Source organism: Orbicella franksi, chromosome 9, assembly GCF_964199315.1.
Source record: "Orbicella franksi chromosome 9, jaOrbFran1.1, whole genome shotgun sequence".
NCBI classification, from domain to species: Eukaryota; Metazoa; Cnidaria; class Anthozoa; order Scleractinia; family Merulinidae; genus Orbicella; species Orbicella franksi.
Genome location: NC_138153.1, coordinates 3310661 through 3332014, shown reverse-complemented (window position 1 = coordinate 3332014; position 21354 = coordinate 3310661). Strand labels below are relative to the sequence as shown.

At 39.7% G+C, this 21354-nt stretch overlaps 3 protein-coding genes across 4 annotated transcripts; 1 reads left to right on the top strand and 2 right to left on the bottom strand.

Annotated features, from left to right (window-relative positions):
- Positions 1–829: 829 nt before the first annotated feature.
- Positions 830–10507, bottom strand: LOC145496606 (chitinase-3-like protein 1). 2 transcript variants are annotated; one of them, XM_081476311.1, is made up of 5 exons: positions 9678–10507; positions 4673–5027; positions 3790–4162; positions 2832–3193; positions 830–1714 (listed from the first exon to the last, which is right to left on the bottom strand). In XM_081476311.1, the coding sequence occupies exons 2-5, from the start codon at positions 5020–5022 to the stop codon at positions 1474–1476; spliced, it is 1326 nt and encodes a 441-aa protein (XP_081332437.1). In that variant the 5' UTR covers positions 5023–5027; positions 9678–10507; the 3' UTR covers positions 830–1473. The 2 variants fall into 2 exon arrangements, with proteins under 2 accessions (XP_081332437.1, XP_081332436.1); XM_081476310.1 differs by lacking the exon at positions 9678–10507 and adding an exon at positions 5673–7638 and having other exon boundaries at positions 4673–5065.
- LOC145496608 (MSL complex subunit 3-like) lies at positions 7727–16668 on the bottom strand. The gene is made up of 11 exons (XM_081476313.1): positions 16467–16668; positions 15806–15888; positions 15002–15091; positions 14309–14405; positions 14059–14157; positions 13250–13335; positions 12013–12293; positions 11382–11509; positions 10517–10673; positions 8798–8882; positions 7727–8266 (listed from the first exon to the last, which is right to left on the bottom strand). Exons 1-11 carry the CDS (start codon positions 16605–16607, stop codon positions 8203–8205), a joined length of 1311 nt encoding a protein of 436 aa, XP_081332439.1. The 5' UTR covers positions 16608–16668; the 3' UTR covers positions 7727–8202.
- Positions 16669–16697: 29 nt separating this feature from the next.
- Positions 16698–20929, top strand: LOC145496607 (malignant T-cell-amplified sequence 1-like). Its single transcript, XM_081476312.1, has 6 exons — positions 16698–16770; positions 17598–17750; positions 18102–18199; positions 18949–19082; positions 19873–19940; positions 20611–20929. Exons 1-6 carry the CDS (start codon positions 16760–16762, stop codon positions 20693–20695), a joined length of 549 nt encoding a protein of 182 aa, XP_081332438.1. The 5' UTR covers positions 16698–16759; the 3' UTR covers positions 20696–20929.
- Positions 20930–21354: the final 425 nt, after the last annotated feature.

Here is a 21354-nt window from a genome sequence, read left to right as displayed (position 1 = left end):
TTTCGAGTTAGCCTTCAGTCTAGTTATGTCTATTTGTAGGACTGGAGAAGTGAAGGAAGAATTTGCAGTTTACAGTTTTGTTTAAGGGAAAACGAAGAGAAAATTATCTAATTCGGTTATGCCGGGTCCGACAGTCACAATTATCTTTTTTTTTTGAAAAAGCAGATACGCTAAGTTCTTTGAAATGGGTTGGAAGTTCTTTCCAAAGATCTATTGCCTCAAAAGATATCGTCTGTTTTCCTTATTTGTCCTTATGCGTAGTTTGTGTAAATTTTGTGCAGCTGCCTATCATGGCCGGTATTGTAACTATGTTAATGCACGAACTAAGAAGAGACTCAACACCTAGATCTTCTCGTGTATGAAGATGGTAAAGATTCTGAAAGGCAAAGCTTGTAGTTTTTACATCTCGAAGCTCGCACAAAATGTGAAATTTATCTAGATCATAGTTAGTCTATGTCTAGATCTTAAACCAAGGGTCTTGTGAACTAATATCTATCTTATAACCTTTTGTGAAATGTTGATCTCTAGGAAGAAATTTGCTCCATAAAATTTCACCCCTCTCGTGGTTTCCGCTTGAATCAATAATTGACAAAGTTCTCTAGAGCGAGGCAAAAATATTTGCTGTATGCCTGTCGGGCTTAATCCTCTGTAATTTTTCTTTTCATTCACGCTTTCACAGAATAAAGTATTTTGGTCAGAGTTTTTTTAAGCTCATCTCTGTATGGTGGTGTTCTCATTAGTTATTGTAACTGGACTAAGTGGATTACAATTCAGGGAGTAATCGGGCGAGTAACTTCGAAATCGGACGAGCGCGCAGTGCAAGGCCGATTTGAAATTATGAGTACGATTACTCCCTGAATTATACGACACGAGGTCCAGTTACTAATTAATCCTATCTATAACAAATTTCGAGATCATTGAAAACTTCTCTTTTGAACGAGTAGAGTTTTCCATAAGTTGTAAAAACTGTAGGGAACATTAGAATTGACGTGCGAATAGCCTAGGTATTCAGTGACAGGAATCCAATTGCAAAAAGTAAAATTGGATACGTACGTAATCGCGATTCCTTGACAAATAGGCGCGCGGAGAACCAATCACGATCGAGAATTTTGTTATAGATACGGTAAAAGAATAAATTATGGTTTTCGGATACCCTGATAAGTTGCGTGCACAGTGGAGTCACTACGCAGGAAAGAGCGGTGTAAAGGCTTTGCTTTTTCTTGTTACCTGTCCACTACTCAAAGTTTTAACATTTGAGGAAAATAATGTTCATACTGTTAAAAATTAACGCGCCATAGAGACAGAGAAGTTAGATTTTTTCTGAGCTGCTCACATTTAATGAGAGAGTGTCATAATACACATCACACTCGGTCGTATGGACCGTTTTACGTTTAATTTCCTCAACTTACAACTGTTGTCAGACTTTCTTCTTCTCTTGTAAACGTCACTTTACATTTTAAAGAAGTGAAACTTTTAAGCGCACACGCACATATTCGGTGGACAGTTTCCCACGGCACAGTTGGACGTACACCATTGATCCATTCCAGCATTCCCTTCCCAGGCTCCTGTAGCCTTGCACGATCCAGAGGGGGGTGCATTGGTAGGGGGCTGGGTGTCGGGTGGGGGTGGAGCCGTGCTCACTGTTGGTACAGCAGTTGGATTGGGTCCTGTTCCTCCACCCAGTGCTTGTTTGACTGCATTTATCAGAGGGTACCTAAAACAACATGACAACAAGCTACAATTCACTTTACATGTCACATTGAGATGTATTGTCAGAATATACAATTATCCGTAGGAAAAAAAGATGGCGACTGTACATTAACCACAATACCTCGCGAACCGGCGCGGTGTTCTCACAGTTACTGCGCTCGCCTCCGCAGCAAGCGGTCCTGGTTCAAGCCCTGGCCGGGGACGATGTGTTGTGTTCTTGGGCAAGACACTTTACTCTCACAGTGCCTCTCTCCACCCAGGTGTATAAATGGGTACCGGCGAATTTAATGCTGGGAGTGACCCTGCGATGGACTAGCATCCCATCCAGGGGGGAGTAGAAATACTCCTAGTCGCTTTGTGTCACAGAAACCAAGCTAAGCTTCGGCCTGATGGGCCACTTGGCTCGTATACAGACTTTACCTTACACACCTCGCTAACCTAACACAGTCTATTTAGCACAAGCATGCTCGGTTTGAAGGTTTTAGAACTTTCCTGTACGTATTTAAGAACATTATCAACGTTTTCTTGAGCTATGACAGTATGGGTAAATGTACCAGTCGCCATGTTTTATCCCACGGAGGATTAGTCTTTATCGGGACAACCTATTGATACAAGAGAGGACGATCATCGTCCCTTGACTGGTAGCAGTTTTACCCATAAAACGGAAGGAGACAACCTATGAAAATAAATGTTTAAGTACCATTCCACTGCCAAGGGACACCCCATTCCGAGATGGAGTAAGGTTGCGATAAGGAGGTAAATCAAACAGATGCGACTTTCATTGTTTAGATTTCTGGATGTTATTTTCAACATCTAAATAGGCCAATCACAGGCTTGAAGCACCTAGGTAAAGGTAACGTCTGCATACGAGCCAAGTGGCTCGTCAGGCCAGAGCTTATCCCGGTTTCTGTAGCATGAAGCGATGGAATGCTAGTCCATCACAAAGTTACCGCCAAGAATTAAATTTGCCGGCACCCATTCGTACAGCTGGGTGGAGAGAGGCACTGTGACAGTAAAGTGTCTTGAAACAGCTCGGGTCGATCTATCTAAATTGAGTCTGATCTCATGTAAGCGTTCCGTTGAAATTACTATCATTTATTACTTTACAAAACTTTACTTACTTTCCTTGGCCACAGAAAGAACCTTTAAAATCATCCAGATCCAGAGCCCAGAACATGGCACCAAGGAGATTTTTTCCTTTGATCAGAGTATTCACCTTCAATACCAAACTCGCCCTGTCGTCAAACCCCACCCACTGATCACCGACGTATCCATACGGGGCTCTCACTGCATTGTCCTGTACCACTGTCAGACCCATCTTACATATCTCGTAATAGGACAGGAACCCCCCTTCTCTAGTGTACTTCCCAGGGGTAGCCTTTCCTCCGGCTGGCGCTCCAAGTCCATTTTGGCTAGGGTTGGATAGTTTGAATGCTCGACCATACGTACCCAGTCCTAACGCAATTTTCTTGCAGGGCATACCCTAGTGAGGTAATGGTTTACGATCGTTACGTATACAGCTCATGCAAGTTCTGTGTTTCTATAGTGATGGGCAGCGTCTACAATACGCCGGAGGAACTTGAAAACGCAGGTTTATTTCTACGGTTAGGCCTACCGTCCACACTAATCCGTCACGAAAACGAAGCTTTTCGAAAACGCTCTTCAAACCGGAGGAATTTGAAAACGCCGGCTTTCGTTTTCGTGTGGACGGAAAACATTTTGAAAACGGAGCTTTTCGTAAACGATGACGTCACGATAATCACGTGATTTTCCTGCCCGAGTTTTCCTCAAACACAAATCCGAAATGACCAGTGATTGTCGCGTTTTTAACTTCCTCCGGCGTAGTTTGGACGGAAAACATTTGATGCGCTTTCAGAGTGAAAGCTCCGTTTTCAAATCCTTCGGCGTAGTGTGGTCAGGGCCTTAAAAGTACAACTGCTAGCTCGCTTACACGGTTTGTCTCTAAATGGGATTGTTTATAAACTGAGGGCAGACCAGCTAATATCAACTATATCTCTTACAAAGCAATACAATTATATTGAAGCGAACCCATGCTATTAACCTTATTGCTATGGTTACCTTATCCAGCCAATACTGCACAGCGTACGAGACCGTCAATGTATCCCCTGAGGGACCCTCTAGAGCAGTATGGTGTCCAGTTGTTGGGTCCCAGCTTCCATGAAGATCATAGGCCATCAAATTGATAAAATCAAGTATTCCCGCCAATTTACTGACTTCGTACGCTTTGTCAACTGTTCCCACGCCAGCGGCCACGGCTGCCGTCAGCAGGAGGCGCGGCTTTCCGCTTCCTGCAGACTCTTTCTTGAAAGCGATCAATAACTCCTGGCAAAGGACCGTAAAGTGTTGTTTGTCCTCTGGTGGAGAGTTTCCACGGTTCCCGGGGTATTCCCAGTCCAGATCAAATCCATCGAAGTCATACTGTCTCAGTAAACTGAATAATCACGTGTTAGTGTGATTAATACAGTAGCTTTAAAGGCAAATTTCTCAGTTCTTACTTGTTAGTCATTTGCTAATAAAACAAAAGAGTTAATGTTCGCGGGCATAAATATGTTTTGGGCGCGGCTCAGACTCATTTTAGCCCGAACCGCTAGCTAGGGTTAAAATGAGCTCTGAGAAAGGCCCAAAACGTATTTATGCTCAAGAACATAAATTGTTACTATTATTATCACTTTTGAAAATAAAAACTGAAAAAATGACAACAACACAGTCTCTACAATTACGCGAGCGTTTACGAGTTGAATTGCTTTTATTTTTCCTCAATGAAAATACACAATGCAGTGCACAGTCTTGCCATTTGAGTTTTCCAAATTGTAAAAGACATTAAAGGAAAGTTCGATGAAGCTTACTTGCCAAATTCACCATTTAAGCCCGCAAAATGCGCCACAATGCCCGACAAAGTGATAATAATGGAGATTAGAAATACAGAGTTTATGCTGCTCACCTGATAACAGAATCAGTGAAGACTTTCCGACTAGCTGCCGAGCTCACCATACGTGAAAATGGACTCACTGCGCCACTCTCGTGATTCCATCCGCCAATGGCCAGAAGTGTCTTCAACTCGGGGTTCTTTTGCTTCAGATTGTTAAACCGAACGTACATTTTATCGTCATTCCATTCATACATGGCGATCTTGTTACTTGCGTCGATTTTGGCGAAGGAGTAGATGATGTGAGTACAGAGGAATGGGTCGAGATCTTCGGGGAAGAACTTTGCTCCCTCTGGTCGATATTGTGCCCAGTTGGTGTAGTAACAAACTCGGTAGTAGGCATCGCAGCTTGCCGACAGAGCCATCAAGGCTATCAGTAGAGTCAAGGCTTGCATGTTTATTGGACTACTACTTTCCGAGGATAAAAAAAGGAGACTATTAACAGCTAGGTGGAAAAACTGTAACCACGTTATTCAACTACGAATGATTGCGCCTGTTTGGGACCATCTTCGTTGTCAATTTCTAAACAGGAAATAATTACTACTGTTCCATCTTAGGATACTATCAGTATTACTCCATGTGTTATACAAGTTAAATTGCAAGCCATGAATATGGGCTATTCTACCAGTTGTTTTCGGTTCAAAACTAGAATGTGGTAGAAAGCTATCTATAAAAAAACAAGTGTAACGTTGCAAAATAATTTTTCAAACCCCTAGACCCGGAGAAGAACTGGCTCAAACCCGACGCAAGCCACGTCCTAAAGAGCCTGTAATTAGTTCTCTACACACAAGATCAAACTGTTCTTGCTTGGTGTTCCTTCATCTAGCCTCCTTTGTAACTTTTTGTTTTTCTAGAAATCACACCTAAATCGATTTACTCTAGGCCAACCAAGGATGTTTCTCAGAGAATTGTGTTCTTTGATGTGACTTGATGTTCTCGGCTCAAAAAATATTCTCTGCTACGAAGAACGCAAGTATCATTGCCAACGGACAAAAGAAATCATTGAAAGAGTTACCTCAGTTGAGTTGAACAGCGCTGGTTAAGAGTGGAGACACCCTCAAAGTGTTCACTTGAAGCTGCTGTGTCCTTTAACACTTCGAAAAGATTTCACAACACCTGTCTTCTCACGCACTTGTTGTGTTCCCAACTGCGCCAGAGCAGACACAGGCCAACAGAAGAAAGACGCAAGTCCAGCTGAGCTCTCAAATCTGAGCAAACTCGGCTTCTTTCCATTCCGATCTATTTGTTAGTATTGTGCCTGCCCTCTTGTCAAAGATGTACATACTGATGCCCCATCCACACAACGCCGGAGAAATTTGAAAATGGAGCTTTCACTCTGAAAACGCATCAGATGTTTTCCGTCCACACCATACCGAAGGAATTTAAAACGCAACAAACATCGGTCATTTTGGGTTTGTGTTTGAAAAAAACCCGGTCAGCGAAATCACATGATTATCGTGACGCTGTCGTTTTCGAAAAGATCCGTTTTCAAAATGTTTCCCGTCCAAAGCCGGCGTTTTGAAATTCCTCTCGTTGGAAGAGCGTTTTCGAAAAGCTCCGTTTTCGTGACAGATCAGTAGTGTGAACGGCAGGCCTAACCGGAGAAATGAAGCTGCGTTTTCAAATTTCTCCGGCGTAGTGAGGACGCTGACGGAGATCATGTCGCCGAAAACCGACTGAAATTCCAATTGGCGGTGTATTTGATAGACTAAATTCTACAAGAACACCAACATTGAATGAATATACTACAGACTTGTCTGTTGACATTGGAAACTGCTCTTTGTGGCAGTTTTCCTTCCCTGCCAAGCTCACGATGTCAATTCTCAATACTGATCGCCATAAATATCTGGTGGTTTATCAAAGCAATTTTCCCTAGTTGCTGATTTTCTTTTTTCGTTACCTCTCTGCTCGATATTTAGAACATTGCATTGATATTTGCATGGAGAAAATGATTGTTCATCTTTTAGTAATGACCAGATAACGTGCGCGTGAGATCTCTTTTAACAAACGGTTCGTGTTTTAGCAAAGACAGAATCCTATATTGAATGATGAACAGCACTATTCAAGAAGAAATTAGAACCCCATTGGGTCTTTTATGCTTCAATCAAAATTTAATGCGCCCTCTAGTGTGTAGCCTGCAGGACTACCGTTTTCCAAGAGCGCGCGTCTTTAATACGCCGTCACGAGTTGGACACTCCCCAGTCTTTGTCTACTTCCAAAATCTAAATTTCACGAGTAATTCTGCCCGTCTACTCGCCAAAAATACTCCTACACTGATTACTTTTTGGTTTTCACGTCAAGTTCTTTTCTCACTGAAGAAGATAGTTCTTTGCTCGTGCACTTGTTGTTTGCATAGCTGTGCCAACGCAGCAAACAGACAAACACGTCTGGCTTTGCTCTCTCATCTGTGCAAAAGCACAATTTCCTCGGAAGATGGCACTCTATTAAGGGCTCTTCAGTATAGTAGCTTGTCATTGCACTTTGGTGAACTAAAACGGACTGAAATAAAAGGAATCTCCGACTTTTCAAGTTCTAAGTGAAGCTCGTAAATTTGTCCGATGTTTACACCAAGAATCACTCACTATCCAGTAGATGGCGGGATTTATACGGTGGAGAGAGTTACCCACCGTTTGAACTGGCCGCCTACCAAATATATGCTAACTCACTAGACAGAACATTGCGTTTGTGGACTTTAAGAACTGCAGTTTATCTTCTACCTAATTTCATCCCGTTCAACTACACAGCTAGCCTTTTACTCCAAAGATTAAAATCTAGTGGCCTTTCGGAAATAATAGGGAGTTTAAGCAAACCACAATAGCAACAGCAACGTCACCAAACAAAACATTTCTTTGCCGTTCTCTACAAAACAATGACGTGAAATGACCGAAATTTGCGTAGTCTGGAGAACGCGAACCTGTCTGGGAAGCTCTGACAATGATAGACAAACTAAATGAATCTAAATTTTTACGAAGTTCATAGGTTGAATATAAATGCATTCTTCAATTGACGTTGTCCTTGGCGCGGCCGTTGGGTACCTGGAAAAAATATCACCACGTGGACTCGCAGTAATACGTCAAAGGGATTTCTCTTTATTAACATCGAACAGTGTTTTAACAGAGGAGATACATTGTTCTCTAGAACAAAAAGTCATAAATAACCTAAAGTTTATCAGGAATACGTGTGAAAATATATTTACAGTTACGCAAGACGGAGACTTCAGAAGGGAAGTGTTTTGCTTCGCATCTCACAATTAAGTTCCTTGTCTGGTGTGAGAACTCTGCAAAAGAGGCTACATTTGATAAACATACTAGAACAGAACTTTCATAGATCGATATTTACACTGTAACAAAGCTAAATTGCTTCGTTTGCGTCACATCTTATCGGGCCCATTCCGATCCGCCTTGAGATGAACGGTGGTCGGTCGACGAGAAACACAAAGGCGACATCAGTGCAAGGGAGTTTGGCTCCAGTTGAAGAATGATCAGAAACTCTAATGGACAGAAAAACAAAACCAAACGAAGAGTCGGCAAAGGGAAAGCCTCTTGTCACAGTAGAGAGTTGTAATAGACCTGCTCTGGGAAGAAAGTGTGTGAATTCTCGGCGAGATATCTGTAAACAGAAAAAAAAAACAATAAATGAATTATTTTGAATTGGCTCGAGGATCCTCCGCGACGGAAGAACGCAAACAAACGAGCAGAGGCGAGCGGCGAAACCGCGGATTTTTGGGCAAAAGAGAGACTGCTCACAGTGCAAATTATCACTGATTTCCAGGTCTTATAATACGAATTTAAATTGCGAGGCTCTCTGATAATACTGTACTTTAAAGTAACTTTGTATCAATAATCTTATCCCATCTCTCCTCAACTTCTGTATTTAATTTCCCTCAACTTTTGTGTTGCAAAAAGTCGCGCGTTTTGTTTTTAAACCAAACAAGACAGCACAATAATGTTGTTAAACATGAAATAGTGACACAAGGGAAACGTTTGAAAACAAGAATCCACTGGATACACTGAGACCTGACAAGTTTGTTTCAGAAAGTATGGACAAATATGAGACAAAGACTTCTAGTCACCCACACAGGTGACCCCTGCTTTGTACATACTATTAAAATGGTTAATTTATATCTGGAAGAGCACTTACTTGAGGAAAGTATTAATCTGTTCCAGAAGCGCACATAGATTCTTTTCAGGCATGTCTGTTCTCGCTAGCAAACCGGGAAGTTTAACTATACAGGAAAATGGAGCAGTGTTACCAACGCAAAATCTCAGCTCTGCGTTTATTTACCTACATGTACTTCTCACTAAAGAAAGAAACTTAAAACGAAACACAGAAAGTCGAAAGTACTGATTTGTCCAAGGTTACAGCGAATCTCATCAGAAAATGTCATACGGCTAACTTTCCTCGCTTGACCGCCTGAAAAGTTTTAACACTGATCTCGCTTCCAATGCGTTCACCGCACGTTCACCGCACTGCAGCCGCGAGGAAACGAAACATCGCGCCAAAGTGCTCAAGTCACTGTGAGGCGAAAGTGAAACGAATTTCAACTGGAAATAATTCCAACAATAATTTTAAGAGTTTGCGTCAAAATTAGCACACAAGAAACTGTGGTTCGGGAATGACAAACGGTGAAGTTTGCAGCCTTCTACAAAGAAGGTCTGGAGAAGTTCGGTTGTGCAACTTCGGAGTCTCCTTCGGAAGACATTAATCCATAGTAACTATGATTAACCTAAATACGTTGCTCGTTAGGGCGAATATTAAAAGAGAATTGTCATCTCATGGCTCGGTTGAGTTTATTTACAGGAGCAATCGATCAAACTAGCAAGTTTGCAAGTCTATAAAAACATTCGACGCATTTTTCATTATCATTGCACACAATTACTGTTTTTGTATTCGTCTCGATTTTCAACATCGCGTGACAAACTGAAAGCGGTGCTTCAATTCTGCATATAAACAAGCAGGCGAACTTTTCACAAAGTCTTTATAGATTCACCCGGAATATAAACTGTACATAAAAGGATACTTGGCGCTTAACTCGGTAGATTAACATCTTTCATCTACTCCACACATCACCCCAAGAGGCTCAGAAGAAGAAAGCGAATTAAATTGCTCGCCTTGAATTTAGATAAACTATTTCACACAAGAACCGTCCGAAAAACTATCAGGGTCGAGTTCCTTTGGACGGAAAATGAGTCTCGTCCTGCTCTGGTTTGGTACCGACCAAGAGAAGTTTCACATTCAGAGCGGAGTGTATAATATTCAGTTGTCGAGTCACTAAAGCGTATTATTGGCAGGCGTCACTCGAGATTTGGTTGCGGAAAAAACCGCACTTTCAAATGCTGGGTCAAAGGTCCGCGGAAAAACTGCAAAAAATGTATGTGTAATTTTTTTTTTACGTCAACTGAGAGAATAACACACGGCTGGTAACGCAATGCAAGACAAATTTCTGAAAATCTGAGAAATTTTTTCCCGACTTTTCCAATAAACCGATAGTGACGGCGACTTTTCAAACAACATCTCCAAGAACTCATCGGCTTCACGCAGACCAGTGACTTCAGTGAAGACCATGAGGACCATGAGAAATTGTGGTCCTTTTTTTCACTGTCTGAGCATCATTTGTGAACGTTTGGAGGCAAATTTTGCTATTTTTATAATTACAACAAACGACGGTAGGCGGTATTAACGATTTCAGCATTTACCCAAACTTAATTTATATGCAAAAGTCTCGTTCTTTTCGTTCTCGACCCGATGGCGGTTCGTGTCCATGAAGTATGAGAAAAAAATGTGTGGAGTTGAGAAATCATGTCAGAGCTATGAGTAAATCTCAATCAGGTAACATGTAAAAATGCTATGATTTCTTACCGAATAATCTTAATAGATGTTCCGCTCCATAGATTTGAGAGGGCATCGTGTGTGTGAAGACACTCAGCGAGCTGGGAATTGGCGAAGTTGGAAAAGCACTCGCTGGTAAAGGAGCATCGGAAAGTTGTAACTGACTGTCTTCCATCTCCGCTGCTTTCTGTAAAGGAAATATAATGAACTTAGGGGAGGTGTCAGTCACGGACTAAACAATGTAGCATGCGCTCACTTTACGAAGTAATTATCAGAGAAAAATCTGGAGAAAACGCCTGTTTGCCCTGTCTTCCCACGCCCATCTTTGAGCTTGCCATGCTTTCCTCAGATATTTAGCCTCCTTGGCAGAGGCTCTTTAGGTTCCCGAGACATGTTAGGATCTAGTGTAAACTGCCGAAAATAAACCTGTGGGTCATCGATTTCTTCACAACAAGGCGTTTTCTTGGGACAATTTTAGTGGGAATTTATTACCATAATAATTATCTTCCAGATATTTGTTTTGTACAAACTCTACTTTTTTCGTGCTTAAAATTCGCATCCCGCCGGATCGATGCACTGTGAAAATTTTGGAAGATTTCACCTAAGAAAATCACAAATAAAGCCACAAAAACGGCAAAAAAAGCATTTGTTTGGGCATTTATAATTCAAGACTAAACGCCAAGATTTTAACAGAGATGATAGTAAAACATTATACGATCATTGCTCATCACATGTCATGGCCGGGTTTGAGAGGACTGGGTGTAAAAACGAACGCAAAAAAACAACATTCAAAACATTTCCATAGCGCTCGCGCGCCAAAGCGTAAACCTAGAAAGCAGCGCTTGATTGTAAACCGAGACACTAGAGCGTGCTCACAGGCTACCGGTAAGCTGACCCGTTTTACTGTAGTAGCATTGCATTCCGGGCTTGACGAGGTGGATGACACTGTTGCAGACTGGGAAGCTTCAAGATTAGCTGGTGGATTTCTAGGTGCACGGCGACGAAGCAGACGTTCTTGCTTGGCTGAAACAACAAAAGCGATCAGTCTAATTATATTTATTCACTTTCTTTTGATTACATGTTATTTTCAGAAGATATATTTGAAAAACTGACCTTACTAGCCACTCTTAGTCCAGTTCTGGTTCTCTCTGTCTGTCTGTCTGTCTGTCTGTCTCTGTCACGCAAAGCTCCACTCTCCAGCATTGCGTGACAGAGGAAGGGCCAGAACTGGACCCTAGGAGGAAAGGTCGGGGATGCTCGTCATCTCGTTTAGGGGTATAATTCAAGGATTCTGGTCTCACTTAGGGTGTTGATGACAAAACGCCACAATGTTTAGCTGTCGAAGAATCTTTTAGGGTGCACTTGAAGAAATTGTAATAAAAGAAATGCTCTTATTTCCCGTCTCTCGAGCCTGGTCTACTAGTGTGGGCTCCTTTCCTGAACAGTGGCTGGTAATCGAGCTTATTCCATTTAAATCAAAGAAAGCTTTGAGCCACCCCTAGACTTAGCGGTTTAATTGCACTCACCCTCTCCTTCCTTGGTTTCTGTTTGATTTGTGAACAAATTTGTAAACTCTTGCTTGACGGGCGAGCTCTCCGTGGATGAACTCACTACTCCATATTTATCCTCTCCTGATATTTTTCCATTCAACTCATCTTGATGTCCTTCTTTAGTTTCTGCTGGGTGTGGAGTGAGTTTCATGACCATCTGGTATTGTTCCCGTTCAAAGTTGTAGAGAAGCAATGTGGGAAGAGTGAAATCAAAATATATGCGAAGACCATCCATAACTTCCTTAATCAAGTTTGAGCTGTTGATCAAAAAATTGTGACATATTTACGGGACATAGAGAACAGACCACAGCCAGAATGATGTAAGAAAGCTGCATGTTTATAAAAACTGAGCCAAAGTATGGTGCTGAGTAACTTTTTTTCATCATTCACATGGAATACTGTTAGCACAGAAAAGCTTGGTTCCCCAGAGATGGGGGGTACTCTAGAAAGTTTTACATGGGGAAACACTGCCTCAAGGTCGAATCCCTTACCCCTATGTATGCCATTTTGACAGAAAACTTAAGGTACCTCTTTCCTATACTTTTTATTAAAAAAGGTAATCTTAAGAAAACCGAATTCCTTTTCTAAACCCTTGGAATGAATAATATTAGCAGAAAACATCAAGCATTACCAGAAGAGATGTTAACCAGAGAGTATTTCATATTTGGTTCATGTTCACCTTGGACATAAGTGACAGATTTCCCTACCATTCCATTTACCTCGACTTGTGAAATCCCCACCCTTTTATTTTCCTGAAGCCTGTAAAAGGTACTCCTGTAAGGCAGAGCCTCCCCAAATATGCCATTATCTGGAATACCCCCTCGCCCTCCCCAGGGTTGGTTCCCAGGCTAAAAAATATATTGTCCTCACTCCTTGCTGACTGCAAAGTCAAATAGTTTTGATTTTTACTTAGTTTGTAACCATGATCACCAAATAAAAATGGTTCCAGCTGAAATTAAACAAGTTCTCCCAACTTTTGCTATAAGAAATGCACAGAGACCCATAAGGAGAACTTATCTATTGATTATGGTTTGCACTGGAAGCATATCACCTTTTCAAGGTGATATGCTTCTGTTTATACATGTAGAGTTTATCAATTGAAAAGTTACTTACAACAAATTGTTTTACATTTGTCAAAACAATTATGAACACATGTGCATGCACATGTAGTAAAGGTATCTCTCAATCAGATTATCATTATTTTTTAATCTACCTCTGCTCAGGATAGAAGTCCTGATAATGCTGGAAATAATTATTTAGAACTTGAGCAACATTCGGTGTCCTAGGCAGCTGTACAAGCTAATGAAAAAAAAAATTATCTAATGAGTAAACATTTTACTGTAATTATGACTTATAATTGTGGGAAATGCAGTGGCCTCATGGTTAGTGCGCTCGTCTCTGGATCGAGTGGTCCAGGTTTGAGCCCTGGCCGGGGACATTGTGTTGTGTTCTTTGGCAAGACACTTTACTCTCACAGTGCCTCTCTCCACCCAGGTGTATAAATGCGTACCGGTGAACTTAATGCTGGGGGTAACCCTGCGATGGACTAGCATCCCATCCAGGGGGGAGTAGAAATACTCCTAGTCGCTTCATGCTACAGAAGCCGGGATAAGCTCCGGCCTGATGGGGCACTTGGCTCGTACGCAGACTTTACCTTTACCTGACTTATAAATTACAGTTCTCTTTATTTTAGGACTCTGACATTCTCAGGAGAAAAAAAGTAACTAACTTCAATAATTCTTAAGTGTTGTCAACATATTCAAATATTCCATGATGCTGAATTGAGACATTCAAGACAATGAGTCAGTCATAAATTATACCTATTGGATGAGTGTATTATTTTGTAGTCTGCTTTGTCATCTGAATGTAAAATCGAACATTCACTCGAATAAAACAAAAGAATGGTGTTATGACTACAAGTCCTCAGGTCTATCAATTAATATATCATTGTTATAGTTCTTGTTTGGCTGTTATGTTTGTAATTATTTAGTCACATATTAAATTGTACAGAGTTATGCTTGCCTTTTTTTTTCTTTTAATAAAATAGCAGTCATCTTCTAGTTTCAGCTTAAGCTGGCTTGGTATTTCAATTTCAACTTTAGGTAGCTCTGGGTTTTCGACCTCCAAAAGAAAGTAGAACAACATTTTAAGTAAACAAATACCGTGCCATCCAGTTAATGCTTGCTCAGTTTGCCTGCTTGTTTCAGTGTATTATTGCAATACAAGGACTCTTTTCACAATAAACTGCACTGAAATTTCACACTGTACATACCACTTCTGAAATAGATTTTGCTTCAGATTTGTTAATGCCATCAGAATCCTTACTCTCTGAACCTTGCGTCAACCTCCTTTTCTTTTTCACCCTTGATCTGCCATTAAATTACCGGTAAAAGTTAATTAATAATGATAATAGGACTGAGAGGAGTCCAATTATATTTTGCTGTGCAATCATACATATGGATAACAAAATTGGATGCCTGTGAAGTTAGAGTCTGATTTGTTTAATTTCGAGTGCACAACTATGGAAAGAATTGGACAACAAGAATTCCTGAACAACCAATTAATATTCATCTTAATTAATGAAAAACAATACATGAGTTTGTTTTTAACCAACCGAAGATACATGTATGAAAAAAATACTAAAGAAATCCATTCTAAGTATATCAATTATATATCTGTTTTAGAATTTACATTAAGCGCCTGAGACCGAATGGCATGTACCATGTTGAATTACATTGTACAGTGACATTTTAAGACACACACACCGTTTCATATTTTTGGGTTAAAACTGGGTCTGGCGATAGAGAATCAGACGCAAGAATTTTGTATAGTAATGTTTCGATGAAAAAAGTTACAAATTAAACAATATAAACAAGCTTCTATCTTGAGAAATGGAACCAAGATGCCAAAACATGTTATTAAAGTAACAAGCATTAAATTACCTGTGATTATTTTTGCAACTTACTTCAGTGCTTGCTCATGGAGTCTAGACATGAGTGATCTGTTGTTTTCTGAATCTTTCAGAACTTGATCTTCCACAACCCAGCGATCCCAGCTAAAAGATGGCAATAAAAGAAACTTGTTTCAGGAGTTTGTCATAACAATGAAATCATCTTTGAAATATGATGCTTACTGCCTAATATATGAAATTTTTGCTACTAATAAAAATTATGAAAAATATGCTTTGAAAATACTGGCTGAAATCCATAGTTTTACATTACATCTTTCAGACATCGTGCCTAATCAAGTGGCAATTGGCTGTGACATAAGGGTAATAATTATGAAGTATGACAAAGTTCTTTGTTGTATGTTTCTGTTCTATTTCTTGGACCAGGCACAAAACACTTGTTCACTTCTGACTGAGGAACTAACCAAAGAAAATGTTTCAGCTATGTAATTCATGCACTGTGTATGAGTGAAAAAGAAAAGATTTATACAAGGTCTTCCAACATAAAACTTTGAAGTTTCATAACCATTCACCATGGTTGAGGGATTACCAAATCTATTGACATCTTTTGTTTTGTTTTTTCAAATCTACTGGAAACTCTTCTTGAAGCCAAGCAAGGGTCAGGACCGTAAATAAGATTTAAAAAGTAAACAAACAAACAAACAGTACTGTATTGCCACACAATACCATACTTATTCCACACTTAGTGATTTGCTGAAGAGTTAGCTGATTGAGTCACAAACAAGTCACCAGCTCTTGGTGTCTGAGCACGTTACTTAAGATCATGAAGAAAACACAATAAGCATGCAAGTCAAGTACTACCTTCTGTTCCAACCATTGAAATGGATAAAATATTCTGGAACTCGTTTTCCTTTGTCATCTTTTGTGATATCAACTTCCAGAACCTGTGGAAAGAAACATGACATCATAGAAACTCATCAATTTAACTCTAAAGGTAAACTATAAATCAAATTAGAACTCAATAGATTGTTTTTGCTACTGCACGTGCATACGAACTTGCGTTAACTTCAATTATAATTTTTTTTTATTGGGATACTTAATTTAAATAGCGAGATGTATTTTGGAACAATTGCCAAAGGTTCATCTATTGAAAAAAACACTTAAAGCTAATTTTTAAAAGAACCGTAGTAGTACTTGGCTCTCGTTAGTGTAAATATGCTTGCGGCTCCACCGGGCTTCCGTTAATTACCACAAAGCGGATTAAAAACTAGCCAAACCGTTAAATGAATTAACACCTCAGGCCCAACGGGACAATAAACAAATAACATTCACTAGTCCGATCGGTGAGCGCAAAACCACGGGTTGAGCACAAAACATGGTATATTTCTCCTGGTGTCTTCTGGAGTAGAAACCACGCACGCCGAACTGTCATGTCACACAAGCCCATGTCAATCACTCAATGTCAGAAAATCTTGGTCAATTCACTGACTAACATGAAAACCGTATGTTCTACAAAATTTACCTTCGACTCGTACAACACTCGGGCCTTGTTTGGATCTGGCTCATAGCAAAGAACCTTTTCTCCGACCACAAATTTGGGAACTGGATTACTTCTTGTCTCACGACCTGTCGCCATCTTTTGAGCTGTTTTGATATACGTCATATACGGTGAAACGAAAGGTACTCCCAAATGATGCAACCGCTGATGATAATGATCGCAGGCAGAGCGCGCACCTGTTTTGGAAGAAAACCACTGAAAAGGTGATTCCATGTGATTGACTGATCAGCTTCGAAAGTAAGAATTTTTCGTGGAATATGTTCAAAAAGTAAGTCGATTGGTTATTTTCGTGCCGCAAATTTTGCTTTTTTGGAGGGGTCCTTTTTTGCTTTATGCTGTCCAAAAATTCTAGACTTGCACAGTGTTGCATGGTGTTCTAGCAAAGCGACTACTTGAACAGGGGTATGCAAGTTGAAGAATGTTACAAGCCTTTTATATCGCCATATGGTCGCTGTAAAAAGGAAGGCTATTCAGGGTCTATAAGATAAGTGTGAGCCATACTTACTCTCAGCATGTGAGAACATCTTTCCAAGGTCATGCCAACTTTTTTGCCATACATCGACTCTACGTATCATCCTATGGTTCATAGTAAGAATACTCAATTTTTTGGTCACACTCAGTCTAATAACTCATTAAGATCGTACTTTTGAAAAAGGACGAGATTTATGTCCATTTCTTTAGGAGGACTGCAACATTTCTCGGGTTCTTAGATTTTACTGAAACAATGTGGTCTGAAAATTAGGAAATGATTTAATACACATTATTACTGGCAAAAAAATCAGGTAAGGTAGGTTGGAGGGAGGGCTGTTAGGGACCAGATTCAAATGGAACATTCCGAGGAAAGGGTGAGGAGAAATTCAAGCACAAAGCTTGCCTTTCTGGGTTGATTTGCTTGTGTTTAGCCATGTATAGCCTTCAGCTGAAACAAATTATTTGTTCCAGTGACATGACTGTATTAGGAATTTTATAGATAGATGGCAGTAAGACAAGAAGCCATTTCTAATTTGTCTTTTGTCTCTGTTTCAAAATGAGTCCTTCCAAAAAAGCTGACTGAGATTATGAATTGTGCAATATAATTTTTTTTGTTTTCGTAAGATTTCAGGCAAAAGAATCTGTTTCAGGAGTAAGTCAAGTGAAGTCATCCATTCAGCGAGGGATAAAAACCAAACTGGTAGAACAATTTCCTCCAATAGATGATTACATAGCTCAAATATTTCCTAAAAAGGAACCACTTGTAGTTGTAAAATGGTGAGTCTTCCAAACCAGTAACACAGTAATCTCTAAATTAGCATGAACCCATCCAAAACACAACTCCTGCTCTCCAAAAAACTGTAAATTCCGCACGTAATTAATGTACATGCAACTGAAGTTACCCGTAATTGCAAATTATTGTATGCATAACTTGCAAATTCAAAATGTCTCTGAGCGCACGCACGCTATTCACGTGCCACGCCACGTTGGTGTAAACCTTGGGTACTGTCACAGACTCTGTAAAACACATCCAAATTCAATATCTTTCCATGTCCTCCCCCTCCAGTTGCCCTTGAGAAATCCATCCTGTATCAAGTGATTTTATATGTATTTGTGTATTTTCCATAGTCATGAGCACATAGAAATATTATCCATTAATCAAGAGATCCTGTTCTTCAGACAAAGGGAAAGTGAATACTTACCTTCACTTAGACTTTTACACAAATGTAAGTGCTGTAGTGTTAAATTGATGCCATGTCAGTGACCTCCATTACATTGTTTTTAAGTGTAGAAGAAATTGTACCCACTACCATTATACCTCTATGAAGCATGACCACTGCCTCATAAGTATGTGGGCTTTCTCAAGTTGCTAATGTGTGTGGTTTAGGTCATCAGATGAATTTGAGAGCTCCGAGTCATCTTGAATACCATAGAAAAGTAACAGTAAACTTGTTTCCATGCAATGTTGAGTTACTGAGTAATGTTAGTATTAAGCTCATATAAATTTTTAAGAACACTTGTCTGGGAAAGTGTGAGAGTTGTTAGGCACAACCCTTCCTTCAATGTGCACTATTTCTATCATGCCCTTAAAAATTCTTGTATGCTTAAATAATATATAACTCAGCAATACACTGAATGAGTGGTATCTGACATGAAATTTTTTATCACATAAAAATGCCTTGTTTACATTATCAAACTTTAAATTGGTCATCAAACAGGTCTGTAAAAAAATTACAGTACTTACTTTCAATGATCATTTATTACCTTTTAAAATAAATTTAAAATAACTGTTATATGGGTCACCATAGACCTTTGTAGTTAACATCACCAGTGCAAAATTTCATGTGCACAATGCTTGTGGCACAAGCATGGTGTTTATTTCTAGAGCACAGAGTGACAATGTTCAAAACTTCTCTTAAGGCTAGCAGACCCGATTGTAACAATAACAGTAAGTTTGTTTCTTTTTTTTCCCTAGATCCTGTCATCTTACCATGTCAACAAGTTGACAAAGGAGCAATCAAATTTCTTTTAAGTGGTGCAAATGTAATGTGTCGTGGCTTGACCAGTCCAGGAGCTAAACTAGCTGACTTACCCAAAGGAGCAATAGTTGTATCCTATCTTTGTGTCATGTCATGTCATCTGATTTCACATCATTCCATGTTTCTTTAGTGTCATGTTGCATCATGTCATGACCTGTCATTCCATCTCTTGTGGGTGTGATGTCATGTTGTGTCATATGCCATCTCGTTAGTGTCTTGTTGTGCCATTCTGTGTCTCGTTGGTGTCATATAATGTTGCATGAAAAATACCCTGCAATGGACTAGCATCCCCTTCATACTATGGACACCAGGTTAAGGTAGTAGCTTCTTAGATTCTAGACTTTTCGGAACATGTTTACTAAAGGTATCTGTGATCGAGTGTTGATTGATACCCTGGATCCACACTCAATCACTTGATGGATGTCTCTATCGTTGGCACTCGATCTACACTTGATTGGTAGTCGGTTGACTGTCGGTCTGGTGCTGACTGACTCATATGTATTGATCGACATTCAATGGCATGTCTACAAAAATTATTAGACTCTCGACTGAGATGTCAATCAAGTGTCAACCAGGTGTCAACCGAGGTGGTGATTGAGTATCAATCAAGGGTTGATAGAGGGTATTGATCAAGGGTATCAATCGATACTCAACTGTGGATGCCTTTAGTACACGTTATCCAACTTTTCTTTCCTATTCAATAACTAGCATCCAATTTTTCCTCACCACTTGCCATACAAAATTAATGTTATTGTGTCTTGTGAGAATTTAAGAATTTCTACAAAGTGTTTGTTCAATTGATCAGGTCTTTCTTTCTTCCACCCTTGGTGTTCTTTGTTTTTTCCTTAACTAAAGCTCAGGCAATAACAGCCGAGGGAAAGCAACATGCAATAGCGATTGGAAAAATGACAATGTCCGCAGATGAAATGTGAGTACATGACATTTGCACATCTTAGGGAAAAAAAAATTGTAACACTTCAAATAAGGTGTGTGACAATCTGTCAAAAAAAAAAAATCGTGACCGGTAGTTAATCCTTATAATGTGCGTGATGATTAACAAACCTGTCCGACTTGCAATCCAAATGATGTGTATGACAATCAAAAATAACATGTCTAATGACCCAAATATTGCATGTGAATATCACAACTACGTGCATGACAATCCAAACAAAATGTGTGACCCATGACAATCCAAATGACATGAGTGGAAAAAAAACGTGCTTGTCTTGGTTCATAAGATTGTGTCCAAAGAAGAAGTATGCCAGCCTAGGGGATATTTCCAATAACAACCAATAGGGGGAAGCTCCACCCAACTTAGGGTTACCTATGTTGGGTTTCAGGTTTTTAAAAGGGTAGGGATTTCACAAGATGAGGTATTTGTGAAAGGGTAGGGAAATTTGTGATTTATGCATAACATGAACTTTTTTTTTTTAAAAAAAAAAGGTATACAAAATGGATACCTTTTCTGACAAAATGGTGTACAAAAGGGTAAGGGGTTGGGCTTGGGGAGGAGCTTCCTTGTAGAAAACTTTGTAGAGTACCCCATGGGAAGTATGGATGCAGATCGAAGCTATTTTATTGTTTTTTTCTTTCAACAGACGGCAAACAAACAAAGGCATTGGCATTGAGGTGATTCACTTTTTGAATGATGGACTCTGGCAAATGAAACAGCTGGAAAAGTGATAAAAAGTATATAAAACGAAATGTATGAAACACTGAAATGTGCTGGACAAACACTGGATGACATTCTGCAAGAACATCCTCTATTACAAACTTGGAAAGCCATGAACTCTAATGGAATTAGAGGGGAAGGAAAGTCCAAGATGTTATCATACACACTAGTAATAATAATAAAAGGAACATTTTGTAATTTTCAAAATTTTGTAGTGATGTAAACTACATGGTATTATATAAATTACATGGTATTGTATAAAATTGTTAGTCTTTAATCATACAAGCTATATCTTTTTCACTGGTGTGATTACAACACATACCTTGCGAGACAGACTTTCCCTTCTTTCTTTTCTCTCACCGAGCAGAAAGAGAAGGGAAAAAAAATTATTATCTGTCTTGGGGGGTACAACAAACAAAGTTCTGTTCCTAATAATTGTTAACAAAAAAAAAGATTGGAAGCTTAAAAAAAGCTGAAAACTATTAATCATTTTGGGGATAATAATCTGAACACTTACTCCAATTCCTAACTTTCTATCGCAATTCACGAGTTAAATATGGTTGAATTGTCTTTGAGCCATGGTATTCAAGTGCAACTGTTCAATACTGTGCAGGTGCTGTTGAGCCCTCCAAGGTGCGACACTCTGGGCATGTGCAGTATTAAACAAATT